This window comes from Sinohyriopsis cumingii, chromosome 4 (genome assembly GCF_028554795.1).
Source record: "Sinohyriopsis cumingii isolate HCF-2022 chromosome 4, ASM2855479v2, whole genome shotgun sequence".
In the NCBI taxonomy this organism is placed as follows: Eukaryota; Metazoa; Mollusca; class Bivalvia; order Unionida; family Unionidae; genus Sinohyriopsis; species Sinohyriopsis cumingii.
In genome coordinates this window covers 115,721,952-115,745,375 of record NC_142964.1, presented here as the reverse complement: position 1 = coordinate 115,745,375, position 23,424 = coordinate 115,721,952, and the positions used below count along the sequence as shown (strand labels likewise).

At 34.2% G+C, this 23,424-nt stretch overlaps 1 protein-coding gene and 1 long non-coding RNA gene across 6 annotated transcripts in view; one reads left to right on the top strand and one right to left on the bottom strand.

Annotated features, from left to right (window-relative positions):
* Positions 1-23,424, top strand: part of LOC149801933 (multiple C2 and transmembrane domain-containing protein 1-like) — a 237,077-nt gene that overhangs the window by 66,746 nt on the left and 146,907 nt on the right. For all 5 annotated transcript variants that reach the window (XM_089956319.1, XM_089956318.1, XM_089956316.1 and 2 more), the window contains one exon: positions 1,347-1,885. In XM_089956319.1, coding sequence (XP_089812445.1) covers positions 1,347-1,885 — 539 coding nt within the window. The remainder of the gene's footprint in view (positions 1-1,346; positions 1,886-23,424) is intronic.
* The window catches only part of LOC149801934 (uncharacterized), a 46,252-nt gene continuing 27,309 nt past the window's right edge, over positions 4,482-23,424 (bottom strand). The window contains exons 2-3 of the long non-coding RNA XR_016420489.1: positions 5,137-5,269; positions 4,482-4,707 (exon numbers count right to left, since the gene is read on the bottom strand). This is a non-coding gene — a long non-coding RNA (uncharacterized LOC149801934). The remainder of the gene's footprint in view (positions 4,708-5,136; positions 5,270-23,424) is intronic.

The following is a 23,424-nucleotide window of genomic DNA, read 5'->3' as shown; positions in this document are numbered from 1 at the left end:
GGTATGACCTGGCTGCGATTTGAACCAATGACCTCCTGCATCCAAAGCAGATGCTCTAATTACCATGACCACCAGATTAGTCATATAGTAATTTGTCAATGAAATTCAACTTTTGCATTGATTTAGAAGGTGCATGTGAGGCTTAATGCATATCAGATAATATTGTACATTAAATTTTAGCCCTGATCTCTTTATTTTGCCCCAGAAATGAGTTTAACTTTTTGTCTCATCCAGTCTTGCAATCATTGTGAGAAACAAATCAAGGAACATGATATTTAAAAAGACATTTTATGTAACTTCTGACCAGTTTTATCCCCCAGTGGATTCATTGATTTGTAAAAGGCCCATTGCACCTTCATCTTGTTGTAAGAGGCAACTAATTAAGGTAAGAGCTGTGGTGGTGCAGTGATTAGCATACTGGACTTGCAATTAAATGGACACCTATTTAAATCCTACTATTGGATCAACCTGAGATGTATACCAGGGTGTATTATTGGACAGGGTACATAACTCCAGTTGCCTTAGCATTAAATAACCTGGTTGTGTTGCTGTATTGTTAAATCAGACCAATGCAACAACTTTGAAGGTTAATGTGGCTAAAGTGCTTTTTATACCCCCCAAACAATTAACTTTATTGTGCTTATCTTGGAATAATTATCTAAGGTGCTTCTTTTGTTTTTGTATTCCCTTTTCAAAACAGTTTGTAACATTGAGGCTTACATCAAGGTTTTGCTTTTTGCGAACTGTAGTAAGGTAGAAATGCCTGTCCTTTGGTTTGCATATATGCCTTTAGGTCTGGTAGGTCAAAAGAATAACTAGCCTGTGTAGGATATACATGTATTTTGTTCTGAGTTTTCAGATATTTGGCTAGGTTTGTTTGGTTTTTACCATACAGCAACACAAGTTACAGTTATTTAGTGGTTTGTAATTGGAGTAAAGTGCCTTTCCCAAAGACACTCTTTGGTAGTTGAACTGGATTAATCCAATGATAAATTTTGAACCAACACCATTTTGGTCATGAGACTGGTATGCTAACTTTTTGCCACTGTGATTCCTCCCTTTATTTGTGCCTTCTCATGAGATGCAGGAGATTGTATCAGATAAATGTAACTTTATAATCTTGTGAAATTGGACTTTGGTTGAATCCATGAAGTACTGTTCCCACAAAATTACTGTCAAGCCTCAAATAGTGAAAATTTTCTTGTCCGCAAAATCTTTTGAGGCTAGGAACACACAGTGTAGGTGCCTAGAGGCACTGTTGGCATGAAGTGTTGCTTCAGATGTTTTGCATTGTCATCTTCTATTTTATACAATACACTAGCTTACAAAGTCTCCTCTCATTGCAGTGTCACAACATGAAGCAGAGGAGCGTCTTCGATCACAGAGTGCAGTGGACATAAGAGTGGCTCAAGATGATTACAGCACTACTAGTTCCACAATGACAACAAATCCAGCACCTCAGCACAAGTCCTTGCGCAAACGATTTTTTGCAAGTTTTCGAAGCAAGAGTAAAAAAGCTCTTTTACAATCAGGCAGTAAGGACAAGTCAGAAATTTCTCTCAGCTCCGTTGAACAACCATCTCAACATGTCTCAGAAAACTTTCAGAAGATGTCATTATCAGCTAGTCAGCCAGAAATGTTCCATCACTTTTCTTCATTGCACAACTCTTTGGATAAAGATGATGTAATTACACACTTCAGTCTGACTGAGACCAATGTGACAATCAGTCCTGGAACCAGTCGAGAGTGTAGTTTCAGTGACCAGTCATTGACTCCTCCACTGAAACTTCCACAGAATGTAACTCAGAAGGTGGAAACGGAGCTAGAAAGACAAGAGGAAGTGGATAGTGGAATAGCTGTGCTTGACACAAGTGTCACCATCCAGGTTAGTGCACAGTTTTATACCTCTTTTATAACTTATTATAATCCCCCAGCAAAGGATAGGAGGATTATACTGGAGTCAGCATTTTGGTCCATCCAACACATTTTTATTTACTTAATACCTCATGGACATGGAGGGAGATATCTACAGGAAGCGTTTATGCTTTCATATCATTTTCACCTAACCAGAAAGGATCTTTATTTCATGAGAATTAAACCTATAATGTCATGACAGCAGCTGCTCCACCTTTATCTTCATTTACCATTGATCTTTGGTGTACCAAAAGCGAAGGCATTTACTATTTTGGTCCAATTGTGACAGTACAACATATTTTCAAGCCATGTAAGTGTACCAGTTTACTCTAGTGATTACTCCTACAGTAAAGGCATGCATATACTAGTTTTGCTTTTTGAGGTCATCAGCTTCCTACTGACTTGCAGAAAATTTATTACTGTTATATGTATGAAAATGTATTTTTTTGGTGTGTGTGTGTGTATGACTAATTTTAATTATATAATACCTACCTGCTACTATTGCAAAGATACCCTTCTCCCATCCTTCTCTGACGTCCTGTACTCTCAGTCCAAGTCAAATGAGAAAGATATTCCATATGTTGAATATGATTAAAGCATTAGATAGTGAATTGACTTCTATTCTTCTCTGGCCCACCAATTGCGTATTGGAGGAGGGAATAAATAGCTTGGACTGAAGATTGAGCATACAGAAAAAGGTAGCAATGCAATAGCATTTGGTAAATATTAAATTATAAATTAATATTAATTTTTACCCCCCTCCCCCCAATAAATTTCCTCATATTTTTATATGGTAGGTGACACTTCATGCAGTACAAATTGTTAACAGTTTTCTTCCCTGGAAGCAAAACAGTTTTGCTTATGATGACAAAAGATCAGCTGTTGACCCACTTGGGGGCAAATCAGCTTTGCTTATTGACAAAAGATCAGCTGTTGACCCACTTGGGGGCAGTGTTTTCATGCCAGCAGATGTGTTTGTCATTTGTCTCAAGCATAACTTTTGTGGAACATAGCAAGTAGATAAATATAATTGAAAACATCTGAGCAAGTTATTTCAATCACATTTGCGAGGCATTAGCATAGAAAATATAGTATAAAAATACATACCTTTCAATGGCTCTTATAAAATTGTGGGTTTCACACAGTCATGCAATCTGCTCTGTAGCAAGGTTCTAATGTTAAATGGTAATGATAAAGTTTACCTATCTTTTTCTTGACTTAGGTAGAATGGTGCCCTGAGTGGCCGAGTGGTCTAAAGTGCTTACCGTTACAGATCACTGCCATCTCCCATCCATCTGTGTGGGTTTGAGTCTCGGGTTTGGCCAATGTGGGTATGTGAGAAAGCTTGCCAGTAGCTTCTCATGGGTCAGTAGTTCTTTATGGGGTTTTCCCAGGTTATTCTGCCACCATTTATACTGGCTGCCATGTATAGCCATCTTGTGCTGAAAAATGCCGTTAAACCCTACAACATCAACAACAACAACTTAGGTGGAACGTAAATGTTGTTTCATACCAACATGTACATGCTAGAAACAATAATAGCACTTACCTGTACTCAGTAACAGATTTTATTACCTGCAAGAGGTATTGGATTTTAAGTATACAGGCTGTAAGCATGATGCACATTCCCATAACTGGTGTACAGTTCACCTCATTTATTCATTTAGTCTCAATGCTGTACGTGTTACATATCAGTCCAGTTCAATTCTTTAAAAGTGACATCAATGCATGCATTAATATTTACATTCACCCCAAGTCATAACCAATGTAGGTTATTCTTTGGTACGAAGAACTTAATTTTTTATCACCTTGCATGATAGCCAATATTTAATGCACTATACTATTTTGTAATTAACAGAAAGTTCTTAATGCTGTCAGACCTATCAAGGGCAAGCACATTTTTCATCAAACTTTCTGTGTCAAACTTTGTCAAAGTACACGCTTAAACAACCCTCGAAGGATTGGACCATTGTATGAAGTTAGTGGTAGTCATCCTGAACACACTTGGTCGCTAACCCTTTTTTTTATGAGAGTACAGAGAAAAAGCGTATCACCATAAAGCATGCAAAAGATGTTTTTGAGACCGTTTAGATTGTACATGGTATGATTGTTATATGAACAAGTGAAGTAAATTAGAATATTTTAGATTCATACAACTTTTGTCATATACTTGCTTCTGCATGTTAATGACATAAAGATTTTGTGAATAATATATTATTTATACTTTATCATACTTTTTTGTGAGAAATACTATTTTAGCCAGTATAGCTTCTTTTTCAAACTTGCTTAATTTCTTTTGCTTGCTGACTTCCAAATTTTTTTGTAACCAATACTCTGAGGTTTCCTAGGAATCCTCTGACATGTCCATGGTTTCCAAGCATTCTGAGAATTCCTCAGACATATCTTCTGAGGATTCCTAGGACATAACGTCCGGGGATTCCTAGGACATAACATCCGAGGTTTCCTTGGACATATTGTCCAAGGATTCTCAGGACATTTTGTCCAAGGATTCCAAGGACACCTTCCAGGCATAAAACATGAGACCAAGAATTGAAGCAAATATCACAGAATATAAGAATGAATTTTATTTTTAATTTGTTCAACACATACAAATAAAATTTTGAAAAGGTTCAAATATCAAGAATGCCCATAAGGTTCCTTTAGTGCCAAACTGTCCACTTAATTTTGAAAATCCATCCATTTATATCCTGGTTTCATGATGATTTAGCACTTCATTGATTTTCTTGTTTATCATCACCTCTTTGATATTCTACTAATTCTTTTGGATCAGTTCTGTAAAAGAAAAATGTTCAATATTGGGTTGAAAATATAAAATGTGATGAATAGTACTCATTTAACATAACTGTTTTTGGCAGCCTTAAATTTACAAATCATGTTTGGAATCCTTTAGTTCTGACAAAAATGTATTAAACCTTAAAACGTTTTCTCTAATGGACTGTTCTTTGAATTTGGGACCATCATTCTAAATTGTTGATACAGTCCAGATTATATTCTGTTCGTGGCTCAATGCCTTACAAGTTCAAACTAATATATTCAATCAATTATAAGATCCTGATGCACCCCTTTAATGATATTATTAAAAATTGTCAGAATTACTGTTTTAATTTTTAATTTTTTTGTAATAAACCTTTAAAGATATGATGATGCTTGTTACTTAAAAAAGTTTTTAGAAAGTCTGAAATTGCTGCATCTTTATCTTACCTTGGACTTTTGTAGTGTTACCATCTTAGTCTGTTTTGGTGTTGCCATCTTGGTGGTCTATTTTGTTGCTATTGTCTTAGCTGTTTTCAGTGGTTTTGGTGATTGTGGATTTGCACCTTTACTTGTTTCAACCCTAAATTTAAAAAAAATGTGCAAACGTTTCAAATAATATGCAATACATTCCATGCCATTTACGATTGATGGGAATTGATTACTTGGGAAAAAATACATATATCCCGTTTATTGTTGAAAAAAATATGGTTTGGTATGTTGGCCTTTAAAAATAAAAATAGTAATCATTTTAATTATGTAACCTGACATTCTGTACAAAGTTAAGAGATCACTGATGCTTGCATTTTTGCAAATTTGTATGCAACAGGTAAAATAGACCATGTGATCGGTATCAATGATGCCATATTCCCTTCGAAATTAGACAAACAAAAGAAATCCATTTTAAGTACTATTTAATATCATCACCGTATGACAAGCATGAGCATTAATCATTTTAATATGGTGCACAAATTTACACCCAAAATGAAGGGCATATACTCTCTGGCTTTGCAAGGTCAATAAAGTTGTTAAAGAATGGCCATCATGTGATGTCACAAATCACTACCTCGTATCTAAAAGTGAAATGCAGCAGCAATTTCGGATAAACACATGATAATATGGCAGGCCAGTACAATTATTTAAGTTATAAAATACTGTACTTAAAGAAAATGGATAAGGTAATTTAGTTTTTCATCAGAATACTGAAGCAGTAATAAATCTGATTGCTTTGTAGATTTTCTTGCTGCCTAACAATGTACATGTATGGATGTTCTGTTCTGTTCTTACATGTCTTTAACACTATTCATAAACCTGAGCCTAATGTACACATGTACACATTATTCTAAGATCCATTTTTGAGTCATTAAATCTTTTTCAGATTTTTCTGTTTTTTCAATGATTTTAAAACGTGACTTCATCTTCATGTCTAATAATGATAATACGTAATTAAAACCATTCTTTTCTTCTAAATTCAACTAAATTAGAATGTTGATCGGTTAGTTTGCTTCACTCTACTCAAAATCGGCATAGTTAAATAATTGTTATCAAAGATATTTTGTACTCTTTGATTGCCTTTCTCAGCTGAACAATATTTATGAGGTTAAGAACATTTCTGGTAATAGGATTATTTTATACATAGCACAAACAAGTTCATGGCTCCACTCCTTTATGATGAAAGTTTTCACAGACCACTTTGCTTCAATGGACCACTTTTGAATTTATTATTATGGCGCATACAAGAGTGATTGATGAATCAGCTGCTGTGATTTGATAATTCCATGCTCTGCAACTAATGGAAGAATGCGAAAGAAATATTTCCTAGAACTTTCCACAACTTCTCAACATCATTCTTTGTCCCAGTGTAACTGTGCTGTAAAACACATTTCATTTTGTCCCAGTGTAGCTGTGCTGTAAAACACATTTCATTTTGTCCCAGTGTAGCTGTGCTGTAAAACACATTTCATTTTGTCCCAGTGTAGCTGTGCTGTAAAACACATTTCATTTTGTCCCAGTGTAGCTGTGATGTAAAACACATTTCATTTTGTCCCAGTGTAGCTGTGCTGTAAAACACATTTCATTTTGTCCTAGTGTGGCTGTACTGTAAAACACATTTCATTTTGTCCCAGTGTAGCTGTACTGTAAAACACATTTCATTTTTATGAATAAATTAAGACAGAGCATATTATGTTATGATGTACAATTTTGCAATAACTCAGGTTCTCCATCATGAACATTTAGAAAATCGTGTGCCTGAAGAATAAGCTGATCAGATTTGAAGGTGAAAAGGTCAGAGGTCAAGGTCATGCAACTTAAAGATAAAAATTGTTTCTAAACAGTAACTTGATTTGTTCACCATCCATTTACCAGACTTTTTAGATTGCTTGCACTTTAGGTTAGTGAAGAAGCCTTTTGAGCCCAGAAGGTATAAGATTACAGTCACTCACAGCAAGAAGAAAAACGGTTCCAAACAATAACATTTGTGCTATATTATACACCAGGACAAATCCTTATGGATGGCTTGTACATGGGATAAAGAAGTACCTATTGATTTTGGGTCAAAGTCAGGGTGAATGTCTGAAGGAAGAAAATGGTTTCTGCAGTTAAATTAGTTTTACAACACAGGTTTTGACCAAACACTGGATTGTTTTCACTTGGGATGAGTAAAAAGCCCGTAGACTTTTTAGCCAAATGGTCATTGTGAATGAAGGAAGGAAAAATGGTTTCTGCACAGAAATTTCAGTTATTAGCTGTGTGCCATCAGAGTTTGTTTGATGACTTACATGATGGGTAAGAAAGAAGGCTGTTGATTTTAGGTCTAAATGTCAAGTTTAAATGCCATTTACAGAAAGAAAGAAAAAAATGTAAAAAAAAAATTAGCTTTCATTCTTGACCGTGTACTTTGATCAGTGTTTATGGAGGTCTTGCACTTAAGATATGTGAGAGACCCGTTGAGTTTGGATGAAAACATTAAAAATGACGTTACTGTGGCATGTATGGATAATGCACTGAATATGGTAAAACATTAAAGCATTTACAGCAGAAAAGTTTTACTATGCAACATTTGAAAGTTAAGTATGTTAAATTTTATCTTATTATTAGTGAGGAGGAAAGAGGCAGAGGAACAAAGATATTTCGTTTGACTTGTTAAAAAACATGCTGACTTATGCTGGGTATTATTACTGAGAGATATTCTCTCTCTCTCTCTCTTTCCATGGATTTGTAAACAAGGTAAGTGCATCAGATGGGCTTCTTGTTTCTTTGCCAGTACAGGAATTATAATACCTCTTACTTTTCAAAGCAGATGTATATTTTTGTACAGTCATTATTAAGGATGCCAACTTTACAAATTCACATATCCCTACAGAACGTAAAATAAGTTGTCTTGGCAATCTGATTACAGCTGCAGTAATTGGTTGCATGTAACCATTGTGGATTTCTGGAATGGATTTTACAATGCATTAAAAGTGATTTCAGAGATTTGAGATTGGGCTTAATGTGAAATGGACATCAAGTGTAATATACTGGCAGAATTCTTAAATATAATAGTCCCATGTGATTAGTTTCTTTTGGTAGAACATGCATGGAAGTTGTAATCCTTATATAATGAATATTTTTCATTTCTTGTATTGACTTTATGAAAATTGATCTTTTAAATAAAAATGGCCTGACAGTAGCACTTAAGATTTGCATCCATCAATAAATCTTGTAACAGAGGAATAATATTCCCTTGTGGAGGCAAACATCTTTATAAATTGCTAAGTGAAAACCAAAATTAAGTTTTTATTTTTATGGCATTAATAAAAATGTAAATTTTACAATATGGCTCTGGTTTATATCCTTAAAAACCTATTATTATTAAAGTTGAAATAATTCAGCTCTTCATATAGACCGAGATAAGAAAACACATTGCATCAGCAGCAAGGAAGCAGAAATTCACAGAAATTTCATGGATTTCTCAACAGAATGTTCCTCCATTGTCGAAAACTTTCACTTTAGAGAACCTATGACATTTGGACACGTTTGTTGAAATAATAGTCATTCATCTGCATTACGAGCCACTGTAGATCACTTGATAGAGCATAGGATCCAAAGAGTCTAGGGCTTGATACCTACTCAGGCAAACCTGGCCAGCTGTCTAGGGCTTGATACCTACTCAGGCAAACCAGGCAAACCTGGTCAGCTGTCTAGGGCTTGATACCTACCCAGGCAAACCTGGCCAGCTGCCTAGGGCTTGATACCTACCCAGGCAAACCTGACCAGCTGTCTAGGGCTTGATACCTACCCAGACAAACCTGGCCAGCTGTCTAGGGCTTGATACCTACCCAGGCAAACCTGGCCAACTGTCTAGGGCTTGAAACCTACCCAGGCAAACCTGGCCAGCTGTATAGGGCTTGATACCTACCCAGGCAAACCTGGCCAGCTGTCTAGGGCTTGATACTTACCCAGGCAAACCTGGCCAACTGTCTAGGGCTTGAAACCTACCCAGGCAAACCTGGCCAGCTGTCTAGGGCTTGATACCTACCCAGGCAAACCTGGCTAGCTGCTTCATTGTGTTCTTAGGAAAGGCACTTAGCTCCCTTTTCATTTGGATGATATAGTCAATAATTATAGGTTACTGCATTTGTATGGGAAAATATGAACAAGTTTTTCGGCTGTAAATACTGCATGACCTTGGGAGTGCAGTATATCTATCCAACAAAACAAGTTCATATTTTCCCATACAAATGCAGTAACCTTTTTATTATATGCTCATTTTCTTATTCTACCAATGCTTAATTCTCTTAAAAAAATACATTACGAGAAACAAAGTAACTGAATGTATGCCGTATTCTAAACTAAATACACAAGCACAGATTCATCATTACACAACAACAGAATTATTAATGCGCACATAACTCCACCCAGATAAATTTGAACTTAGTTGCGCGCATTTAACTTTCGAAAGAAAATGGTGTGTCTAGTTAAAATTGATTTTTGGAGTCATATTGTGAATGAAATTACGTATTGCAACAACTTTTCCATTTGATCTGGAATGAATAGATTTTGTTATTTTTTTTTTATTCTACGAAATTTCATGATTATGGGCTGGATTTATATGTGACAGTTCCACATGAAATACATCGGATTGAAGAAGCGAGGGAGAAGCATGTTGACATCTGCAGTTGTGTTTCTGTTTTTGTCATTGAATGTTTGATATCATAATGTGGGAAATATATGAAGTCTTTCAATTGCAATTATCAAAAAGATGATATGGAATTTAATGCTTATTTCATTTTGAGTGCAGTAAGGATGATGTAATTGCACTTATATTCGAAGTTACAGTACAATTTCGAAATGTGTAATCAAGATTGAGAACATGTGACATGGCTTATGTAATTTAGATTTGCAGAATATAACTAAGAAAGTACATTTTGAGGAAATTCAGGCTGTAAAACTTTAAGTATATTTTTTTGCCATTCTTATTACCAGCTAAAGAAGACAGTTTATGCCATGTTACTTGTATGTTATTTGTAAGGACCCTTTCTTGCATCTACTGTATAGCTAGCCTAAATCTGAAACACTGTATCAAAAACGTTAACGCGGTATGTGTCAAAGCAGCTGGTATGTGGCAGTCCATGAAACATCTGCTTTACTTCATTCAGAAACAAATTGAATCAACCAAAACGTAAAGCACTATGCGAGTGTACATGATTTGTTTGCAAATCAAAAGTGCTGGCATCTGTGTCTATTGTTTGTTTACAATAGAAAGTAGTTCCTTTATGCACGTGAATGCAATATGAAGGTGTGCAATATCTTAGAATACTGAACGATTCTGACAATGTAAAGTTATGGAGAAAAAAATGAGCATATAATAATATGTTAAAAGTGCCATTAAAAATCGTTAGGCCAAATAAAATTATATATGGTTCAGGTTAAATTGAAAGGTCAGTCAATGCAAGGCTTTTACTTTTGAAAAAAAAATTGTTGGTCCTGATGGGTTTGAATGAAGCATAAACTAGAAAAGCATTATTTGTGTCCTGAATTTAGCTTTGATAATAGTTACATCCCTTTGTTGGTTAATTTTTCTCCATAATTTTTTATATCTTTTCCATTTTGTTTTTGGCTTTAAACAAATATGTAGGGTTGGCAGGAATAAAAATTGGGTCAGTCAAGTAACATTTTTATTTGACTCTACAACTAATCATATATGCTTTCCTTGGGTTACATACAGTGTATGTACATGTGATAAGTCCAAAAGGGCAAATGAAGGATATTTCATGTTTTAAATGAAGGAGATTGCTTTTAAGCAAAACTTATTCCAACAAAATAAAATATAAAATACAAAGAGCTAATCAAATTATCATTAAAATGCTTATGTGAAACTAATTTCTCATGCAAGTACATGCTGTTCATACTTGCATATTGGTAGAGGTCCGTTGCAAGATCTGCCATTGGGTCTATGCAGCTGATGTTAGGAGTAATAAGGAGAACATTATGTAATGGCGGATCAGAGTCTGTATTTTTAGCAGTTAGATTTAACACGTGAGTAGATATGGTATATGCAATTGTTAAAATAAAAAAATATATATGTACATGTCACTGACACGAAATTTAGTGTTTGATTAGAGCTGATAAATCTGTTTAGCAAAAGAAATAATTTAAATGGATGCAGTAGAAAAATGTGCAAGTTTATAATTGATGGCAAGAATGTTACCAGAATACGACTTTTAATTAATTAAAAATTAATTTTTTTAATTAAACTGAAAATCTCTTCCTTCCTAATATGATTTTGTAGACTGCTCAGACTCTCAACTTCCTATGTAGTCGATATGGGACTACCTTCTAATATTAGTGCAACATTAACATTATAGTATTTTAATATTTTTTAAATGAGGTATATACTTTTTATAGAAAAGAACGTTGTGAGTTACAGTCTCAGGCTGACTATAGGTACATGTATAGAAATTTGTAATATGATAGCAGTAAAAATAATAATTAAAGATGAAATTCATTTCAGATGTTAGTGATGACAGGCCAGTTTTTAATATTAGTAAAGATTTCAAATATAATAATAATTACAAAGGTCTGTTTAACACAAACACAACGGTCCAATTTTCATTTTAATACCTTAGACAAATTAAAAGTTATTAGAGGATGAACATGCCTACTGTTATGTATATTTAATTTGTATTAATTTAGTTGTTGGATTTTCTTAATGATTATATATATACATTTTGTACTTGACCTTGTCCAAAATACAGTTCATAGTGTACATGACCAATCACATTTATTTTGTAGACAGCATAATATATAGCTAGAATTTTCTCTATAATTCTGGATTAAATATTCAGATTATTATTAATGTAAACATGTTTACCTGAATTGAGTTAAAAAGTACAGCCTTGATTTTGACCTTAGAATCTTCTAAAATGGAAAATTCCATTCAGTGACAGAATATTTCCAGAAAAAGGTAATTTTGACCTAGGTCAAATCTTGTTTATTTAACAATTGCTCATTCTTGCCTTAACATCTGAACCACAATCATTTTTATTGTTTGTAGTGTTTTGTTTGGGTATATTTATTTATTCAAATTATTCACTGGAATTGCAAAGTGCTCAATATTGTTCTTGGACAGGAACATTAATTGGTATTATAGTGAATTCAGGCAAGGGCATTTTTGGATTATATTATTGTGATACATCAAAAGACTGTTAACACATCATCACTAACCAGGTCACTGGCACATTTCCGTGAATTTATTTGGAATACCGCTGGAATTCAATTGGAACTTACATTTGGACTTGTGATAGATCTTTTAGGACTATTTGAGATTTTATTCATATTTTGTAAACGGCGTAATATATAGCTGGAATTTTCTCTATAATTATAAACATATTTACCTGAATTGAGTTAAAAAAAATACAGCCTTGATTCTGACCGTAGAATCTTCTAAAAATTATTATTGTTATTATTATTATTACATGAACGATAAATGAAAGTAATTCAACCATGCCAATAATTTTTTTTTTATATCTACATACATTTTGGCATTCATAATAGTTCATTTTAAATTTTCACTTTTTATTCTAGGGAAAAAAATTATTTGTTGAATTTTACAAAACTTGTTGGTTTTTGCTCTCTTTTCTACATAGTTTAAGACCATAGAGTTGTAACACTATCATATAACCAGTCTGTTCAAATTTCATGTTTCTAAACAAGTTTGCCTGTAATCATCTTGCAGTTGGTAAGTTTAGATCACCTGATAACTTCCTTTTTCATATATGAAACTAGTGATGGTACATTTTTCACCATATTGCCATTTGCATCGTCATAATGCAGTCCTAACTCATTTTTAAAAAAATTATTATTGTTATTATTATTATTATTACATAAATGATAATTGAAAAGTAATTCAACCACGCCAATGAATGGCTATATTGAGGGCTTTAAAAATGGTGTTGGTGTCTATTGTGCCAGTCACAGTACTTTTTGTTCAATTTTGGCTCAAAATGATACATTTTATTGCTGCAATCAGAATTAAGAAAATGCCTGTTTGACCTGTACTTTACTATTGTTTATATCTTAAGTTATATGTAATTCTTTCTCTCACTGACCTTTGCAGTGCCTTTTACAGAGCAACAGTATATTTTGAGGGTTTAGTGACAAGTCTTTTTTTTCTCAGCAGTTTGCTTTTATTGCTGATCACAGGATAATGGCAAAATGTATGGAGATATAAAAAAACCAAAACAAATTAAAGGCAGGTTTATTACAAGTCTTTTATTGTCTGCATATACCCTTATCATGTGGCCTTCAGTGAAAACCCCATATAAAGGGTGTCAGTGTATAACAGGACCCTTACAGGCCAATCTTCAGCATTTTCACCGACATAACATTTCCTGCGAATCATATGAAAAATTAATTGAGCTTCCACATTTTACATTTCTAACCCTTTAATAACCAAACCACCGGTCTTTAAAACCAAAAATATAACTATAATTAAGGTAAAAATATAATTGAATTTGTTTTGAAAAATCGGCAATTTTGATCAAGACAGCATCGTCTTAACTTAATATGACACTTGAATTTAAGATTTGCACAAAGCACCATTAACCCCAATTTTTTTCATTTCTCTCGACCATCGTATCCAAAAGCTTGAAATCTTCATTTTGAACATTGTATGGGGAGTTTTGACTTGTGCACAACGTTAATCAGGCATACACATACACATTCCAAGGCATGCAGGATGACATAACTCTGACTTTTTCTTTGAAAAATATGGACGTAATTATCTAACCTTGTGTGGACACTTTCTTAGATTAAGTAGACTGGACATTATGCATTGTTTTAGTGACCAACTTGAGATATTAATATTAAGGTAGTATGCATACATGTATACTATGTGTTTTTATCCCACCTTTGGCAAATTATGAATATGAATCTTAAGTTACCAATGTCACATATTATAAACACCATAAATTTTATAATACGTGTTTCTTTTGCGTTACATACCCTGCCAATTACATGTTAAATCACTTTATTGTGTTTTTTTATATATTGATCATTTATCCTACATACTACGTGTGCAGTATTGGTATTTGGAACAAAAGATTCAATGGCCTTATTATATGGTTGTATTGGTATTTTCCATGGTTTAATTGTAATATGTACCAGTCAGGAAATAAAATGCAAATATCATCTGTTTATGAAGTAGCTATTAGACATACAATATTGTATCAATACTTACCCTGTATATTTGCTTATGAGTCCAACTGCAAACTGCACAGACCCAGATATGCCATTGCATAATGTGCTGGCAGGTCTGGTTCTTGTGCAGTTTGTTAGGGGTGATCAGTAGAGCAAACAACATAGACCCTGATCTGCTGGCACATTATGATACAGCAGATCAGGATCTTTGTTGTTTGCAATTTGACTTGACTTATAAGCGAGTATAAATGGTTTTTCAGTGTTCACATAATTGCTTTATTGTTAATTACTGAAATTTACATTTAGATTAGAATTTGTGTGATTTATGTAAGAGAGCTAATTTCTGTGTATCAAATTATTTATAGAAAAAATAGTTATCAAGCCAGTAGCAGAATTTGAGGCCGTTTAATGGTGTGTGGGACTATCATATTCAGTTGAAACACAAACCCCTCCTCATGTTAAATTAATACACTTTTCAGAGAGAAAAAAACGAGATAAAGTTGATCATTAGAAGCTTTGCCATGCCTATTCTATGATACATAATTCTGCAGTTGATTCTAATTTCTAAAAGAAATGATCTGAATACGTGAGAATTGCACTTTATATTTTCATGTTCTTAATTATGTTCTATATACAGAAAATTGCTGCAAATATTCTTCAAAATCACTATTGATACATCTAAATCAAATGACTTATAATAGGTATATATTATGGGTACTGATACAAGGTCATATACTGTTCACTTTCTGATGGGTACTATTATGAGGTCAGATAGTGTTCACTTTCTAATGGGTACGGATATGAGGTCATATACTGTTCAGTTTCTGATGGGTACTGATATGAGGTCATATGTGTTCACTTTCTGATGGGTACTATTATGAGGTCATATACTGTTCACTTTCTGATGGGTACTGATATGAGGTCATATGTGTTCACTTTCTGATGGGTACTGATATGAGGTCATATACTGTTCACTTTCTGATGGGTACTATTATGAGGTCACATACTGTTCACTTTCTGATGGGTACTGATATGAGGTCATATACCGTTCACTTTCTGATGGGTACTGATATGAGGTCATATACTGTTCACTTTCTGATGGGTACTGATATGAGGTCATATACTGTTCACTTTCTGATGGGTACTATTATGAGGTCATATACTGTTCACTTTCTGATGGGTACTGATATGAGGTCATGTACTGTTCACTTTCTGATGGGTACTATTATGAGGTCATATACTGTTCACTTTCTGATGGGTACTATTATGAGGTCATATACTGTTCACTTTCTGATGGGTACTGATACAAGGTCATATACTGTTCAGTTTCTGATGGGTACTGATATGAGGTCATATACTGTTCACTTTCTGATGGGTACTGATATGAGGTCATATACTGTTCAATTTCTGATGGGTACTATTATGTGGTCATATACTGTTCACTTTCTGATGGGTACTGATATGAGGTCATATACTGTTCACTTTCTGATGGGTACTGATACAAGGTCATATACTGTTCAGTTTCTGATGGGTATTGATATGAGGTCATATGTGTTCACTTTCTGATGGGTACTGATATGAGGTCATATACTGTTCAATTTCTGATGGGTACTGATATGAGGTCATATGTGTTCACTTTCTGATGGGTACTATTATAAGGTCATATACTGTTCAATTTCTGATGGGTACTGATATGAGGTCATATGTGTTCACTTTCTGATGGGTACTGATACAAGGTCATATACTGTTCACTTTCTGATGGGTACTATTATGAGGTCATATACTGTTCACTTTCTGATGGGTACTATTATGAGGTCATATACTGTTCACTTTCTGATGGGTACTGATATGAGGTCATATACTGTTCACTTTCTGATGCACCAATTAAACTGTTGTTTTCATATTTCTGAGTGTAAGAAACATTAGATGGAACATATTGCTTCTAATGATAATTCTCCTCTATGCGAAATGCAACACCTGTCTGATAGGCTGCTTGAATTAAGAGGACTAGTAATTCCAGATGCCACCACAACATGGACATTTATCAATGCCTGCCAAATCACCATTAAGTCTGAGATCTTGATTTTAACAAGATTAAATATCCAGGGATCACACAACCTTGAAAAGTCCTTGAATTGGGTAGGTGGGAGTTGTTCTAAAAACTCCCTGAATTTTAAATAAAAGTTTGGTTTATCATTGAAACATTCTTGAATTCCTTGACAAACTTACTGAGTTTTGTTCAGAACTCCCTGAATTTGGAATACAAAACATCAAAACTTGATAAATTGCATCACTTTTTATATTCAGGATTTTTTTACTTAAATATTTTCTGAAAATAATGAATATATAAATACATAAAATGTGGAGGGAATCACAGAAAGTTCACTTGGTCAAGCATCAGACTTGTAATCCATAGGTAACTGTTCTATACCCACCCATGACAGCCTAGGTCGAAAGCCTACGTGTTCTTTGGAAAGGCACTTTGCTTCCATTTCCTTGGGATGATAGTGGCGTGATATAGCCAATAATGTATTAAAAATGCTGCTGAAACAAACAAGAAAAACAAACAAAAAATGGGATAAAATTGGGTCGATCCAGTTTACACACAACAGTGTTAGTTTAGAGATGGAGAAGTGCCATTTGCTTTGATGGTGTGCTAACTAGTCATATATTTTTTAGTCTCCATTTGTGCCTATTTATGCAGTAATAGGCAAAGCAGCTTATGGAGAATGGTTTCCTTGAGGAAAAAGTAACCCCTTGAAATCTTAAGGAAGTCCATTAAAATGCCTTGAAAAGTCCTTGAGAAACAATTTCTGCATCAATATGAACCGTGAATATTACTTGTCCAGTTACTCAACAGTTAATTAATGCATGTATTGTTGCTAAAATAATCTAAACTTCCATATTTTCACGAAGGAAACTTAAAATGCAGGCTATACATCATATTCTTCAGATTTTTTCATACAATTGAATGATTTACATTATGAACATTGATTTTGATTATTTAAATAAGAAGAAAGCATGAAAGTTGTATTTATTTTAAACTCAGTTATCCACTTTTGGTAATGTTTCCATTTTCTCTAGATTCTGTGCAGATAATAAAAAAACATTAAACTGGTATAACTAGTTGTTGCCAAGTTGGGTTCTTTGGTTGTGGGGAGGGGATTGACCATTTATTAAGGTGTGATGTACAGTGTTGCAGTGGTAATTTCAGAGAGGAATATGTTTAAGTGTCATGTTTATAATACCTATTATATTTCTGTTCATTTCAAAGTAATTGGGTGCATTGTGATATTTTTGGCTTATTTTGAATATTTATGAAAAGTACTCTTGATAACCACCTTGACAAATGTTGTGTGCCCATGTATACAAGGGAAATAAAATTATTTCAGTGAATGTATGTTATTCGTACAGCAGATTACTCGAATAGTAGAAAAATAAAAATTTCTATAAAAATACTAACATAAACAACCACTCATCCACCAACATATGTTGAAATAATAATTTTAGATACTTTAAAAAATGTTTACAGTTATAAAGCCAATATTGTTATGTTCACGCAGCATTTTTGAAGGGGGAGGGGGGTATGTTGGTATCTTCAATGTCTGTCCATCCCATTGTGTCAAATCTGTTAAAAATTCTTCTGTTTGCATTGCATCACATCTTTAAATGTTGGATAGATTTGTGGCTTCTGTAAGCATCATTGTCACATCTTTAAAAATATGGGTAGACTTGCGGCTTCTTTTCTTTTTGCAGGTGTTTACTGTTCCATTATGTTTCTGCAAAGTAATCTTCATTTTTCATGACATAATGAATCCAAAAATCCATTAAATCCAAAAATCCATTAAAAAAATCCTTTTTACAAAATAGTTGTATTTGGCACAAATTCATTTCAATTATTACAAATATAATTATATTTATGAATCTGTAATCACATGTTTGACACGTGTCAATATATCAATAGGGCTGCCGAATGGGATGTTGTAAAAGATATTTGGACCAAATCCAGCCTTGGGAAAAATTGTGGATTAAAAAAGGAAATAAAATGTATTGTTTTATTTTGTTATATACTTGTGTATGTTAATGTATTAAGTACGCATGTTCCTTAATAAGAGTGCAGATCATCTTATGACTTTCAGGTGAGCATTTGTTTTCTGTCTGGATATTACATAATTTCTCTGGTCCAATTAATATTTTCTCATTTGATGAGTCAGTGTCTATTATCTTTATTGGCTCTCTCTGATAAACAACTTGCCTTGGGTGTTAGCATCCCACTCGATGTTTCCCTGCATATTATATCAATAGTGTAGCTAGTAAATTACAGGCTTCATTATCAACACTTTCTGTCCATACAAGATCTTTTACAGGGTGTCAGCTATCGTGCAAGCTTACATCATTCCACTGTACAGTATTTAGTTGAAATTTATAAACATTTATATTCACATTAGCAAATTCATCTTCTTTAAGGTACTGACAATTTGATTTTCTGGGTGGGAAGGGGGGGGGGCAGTGATTTTATTTTCTTTTACCTTGAGATAATTAGTTTTTTAAAATAATATAATGAATATAATATGGTGTTTGTTTAGTTTGTTTCCATGGAGAATGAAATATTTTTTTTCAGGTATGTGAGAGTTGGAAATGTAAAAAAACAATTTTAAAAATAAAGGCCCTTTCCTCAGAATTGAAATTGTTGGGTTGGTCTCTAGTCAGCTGATATAATTACGGTAAAATGTGGTATGTATCATGGTACATAAAAAAATGCAACAGTGTACCATGATACAGAAGTTTTCATGGTACCCAGCTCTACATGAAGTCATCTCCATAAATACTAGTCATCAGTTTGGTACAATGTATCCATGTAAATATCTATCAGTATATTCTGACCTTATAAAGTTCTCACATGATTAGTGATATGATAGCAGCACATTAGCCTGCCATTTTGAATTCTCACATTTGGAAATAGTATGCTCAATATCTTATGTTTTGCTGAAATACCTCATTTACTAGCCAAAAGACGAGTCTGTCTGCAAACTGCACAGACCAGATCTGCCAGTGCCAAATACACCAGCAGATCTGGATCAGCGCAGTTTCATAGGGGTAATCAGTAAAATAAACATACTGGTAGACCCTGATCTGCAGGTGCATTTTGTTACGGTACGTAAGGATCTTTTGTTGTTTACAGCGAAGCAGGTAAACAGGGTTAAGTAGAAACAGTGATAACCATAAACATAATTAACAAGTAACAAATACAATTTGTATTTCAAACAAATATATGCTTGTGCAGAATTCTTTGTCATCAAGTACTGAGCGGTCTAATAAATTTGAAAACAGGTTTTAACTCAAAAGATACAATATTGTTTGTGAAGTTTTCTTTCTAAACCCAGTGTCCATTTTACCTCAGCCTATACATGAATGTCAGTTAATTAGTCCATCAAAAATTTCATATTCTATGATTTTCATTAAAATATTCAGAGTTAATGTTTAGCTCTTAATATAACTTCAAATCATATACAATATTATTTATTCCTGGATGCTGAGAATGTTTCTGTTTCAGGTTATGTATCTAATGTGTGAGTGTACATTTTCATGCATGTCCCTATTTTGCATTACACACACACATACACGCACACACACACACACGCACACATGCACACACATTCCAACTCTGATAGTTTAGGTCCATCAGTGTTGAAGTATTCTTTCAATGTTTTTTCTTTCAGTGTTTTGTAATCTTAAATCACATTTTGAAACAAAAGAAAAAGCTTGCTTTTGTTCTCTTTTTTGGATAGTGAGAAACAGTGTGTGAAATTGATACATTTGGTGAGAAGTTATGAATTTTTGTATGAATATTCATTGTACTAACTATTATATTTTGCAGTAAACATTGAATTTCGTGATGTATGTTGCTGTTGCTCAGAAAACAACAGTGCTCATTAACTTAGTTCACTTATTCTCCACTACTCAAGGCTTTTACCAACTATAAATGGGGCCCCGAGTGGCCGAGTGGTCTAAAGCACTGTCCGTTACGGATCACTGCCATCTCACCTCTGTCTGCGTTGGTTCGAGTCTCGGATTCAGCCAATGTGGGTATATGAGAAAGCTTGCCAGTAGCTTCTCGTGGGTCGGTGGTTCTTTCCAGGGTTTTCCTCCACCATTAATACTGGCCGCCATGTATAGCCTATCGTGTGCTGAAAAATGGCGTTAAACCATAACAACAACAACAACAACAACCAACTATAAATAATTTTTATGCACATGTCGGTGAAATGCAGATGAAGTGTGGATTAATATTTTTTAAACAGATTGTATGTATTATTTGTATTAAATTGTAGGTAACTTACATGTGACCTATAGGTCCCCTATACTTTAAGCATAAATCAATTACAAGGCAGAATAAGTTTTTTTTAGGGTAGATTAAAACATAAAGTAAAATAAAGGCAAAATCATCAAAAATATATGGGCACATTTTTATATGTATAAACAACATTCATTTAGAAAGGCCAAGCTTGTTTTAAATGGTGTATCATCAGAGAGTTTTTCATCAAGTTGACCTAAAAAATATATATAGACAAAAAGAAAGCATAGGTCACACAGGGTGGAAGTTTTGATAGATTTGACAGTAATGTGTTCCACTGTCGGTGGACATTTTAAATAGTGTTTATTTTACAGGGATAAGCAGGATGTAACGATGCTTGGACACTTCTGCTTACTACATACAGATGTTGACCATTGAAAATAAGTGGACTTGACTGCCTATAACATTAGTGTCTTTTTATCAGCGAGGTCTGAGTTACCTGTTGGTCTGACCTGGTATACCTTACTTCTCACAGCTCATATGTTTCAGAATATGTTGCAGCTGTAATGCTGTTTTTACCCCTGGGTCATCTAAATAAATAGTCAATCTCTGCACATCAGTACATGAGCATACTGTCTAGATCCTGATCTCAGAGGTATAAACTACCATAACAGTGTATTGCCTTTGTGTATATACTTCCATAACAATGGATTGCCTATGTGTATATACTACCATAACAATGTATTGCCTACGTGTATATACTACCATAAAAATGTATTGCCTTTGTGTATATACTTCCATAACAATGTATTGCCTATGTTTATAAACAACCGTAACAATGTATTGCCTACGTTTATAAACAACCGTAACAATGTATTGCCTACGTTTATAAACAACCGTAACAATGTATTGCCTATGTGTATATACTACCATAACAATGGATTGTCTATGTGTATATACTACCATAACAATGTATTGCCTATGTGTATATACTACCATAACAATGTATTGCCTACGTGTATATACTACCATAAAAATGTATTGCCTTTGTGTATATACTTCCATAACAATGTATTGCCTACGTTTATAAACAACCGTAACAATGTATTGCCTACGTTTATAAACAACCGTAACAATGTATTGCCTATGTGTATATACTACCATAACTGTGTGTTGCCTACGTGTATATACTGCCATAAAAATGCATTGCCTTTCAGATGGACATCTTTGGTTGTTTGTTGGTTTATTTTTGTGGGGTTTAATGCCATTTTTCAGCACATGATAGGCTATACATGGCAGCCAGTATATTTAGTGGATCAAGATCCCTGGATGAACCACCACCCCATGGGAAGCTAGTGGCAAGAATTTTCACATACCCACATTGGTTGAGCCTAGACTTGAACTCGCCCAGATGGAGGTGATTTGTGTGAATGAACTGGAAAAGGTGACCACTCAGCCTCACGGGGCCCCAGTGACTGCATTATTGTATATTGTTTCATCTGCTGTATGCTGTATAATGTCATCAGTCCTGTGCTTCCTCATAGCAAATAATGATTTCCTCTTTCCTTCTACATATTAGGCAAAATAGTCACATTATTAACTAAAGTCATTACCGAGAAAAGGGGGCAGAAAGTGGTCTAGTCTAAATTGAGTGTGATGCAGTTTACAAAGCATACAGTTACCACGAAATTTACATCGGTGTGGCAGTGCAGTGGTTTTACCTTTCCAAAGGAAGGTAACCCACTGTGAGGCGTATGCTTTTATGCAAATACAAATGGAACTAGTCCAAGTAAAAAAAAAGTACACATTGTTCAAGAATCTTTTATACTTTGTATCAGAGTGCTGTGTACACAGTGCCTACCATATATACTCATATATAAATCAAATTGAAGTGCAGATGACATAGATACTGATCTGCCATCGCATAATGTATTAGCATAATATAGAGTCTTTGTTGTTTGTTCTACTGATTACTTCTAAAACAAAACTTCAGTGATTGTGATATGCCAGAGCATTATGAGTCTGTGCAGTTGGTTCCTATTTATATACAAGTATATACATGTATCATATTGTATAAAGTTAACAAATTCCTGAAAGGTTTTTTGCCGGAATGTATTATAACTCAGTAGGTAACATAATTCTGTAGGTAATGTAACTCTGTAGGTAATATAACTCTGTTGGTAACAGATGTGGTTGAACTGCTGAAAATTAACTTTAATAGCAGTAATACAATAATTGCTATTATTGCATTGTTGTATCTTTTCCTGTCAGTTGTCCCCAGTCTAACAACATCATTGACATCATTCCCACCTCCTCTGGGCACCACTCACAGAGTACCAGGTGTGAATTGCCTGGAATCGCATATCATGTCAATCTTCTGTGTTTTGGTTTTGGGTCATTGATCATGGAGCACTGAGCATGGTCATGGAACATAGATTGCTGGCATCAAACATCAATCCACGCATGTTGGACATTGGTTTTGTCACAGGTTACATAATTTTGACTCCAGGTCTAAAGGCTAGAAGGCTAAACAGCAGGAGGAAGGGATTGGTTCTCTGACTTCCTTTTCTCTGTGTTTCTATTCTGTTCCTGTGGAAAACGGTCACTGAATCTTGAGAAGCAGTCTGAGGGAAGGAGTAAGGGTTATATCCCTACCTATTCAATGTACCTGTTTAGCCTTTATGAAGCTTCATGAATCCCACCTCAAGGTGTTGAGCTGGCAATGATTTCTTTCCTGACCATGCCACCATGGATGCCTC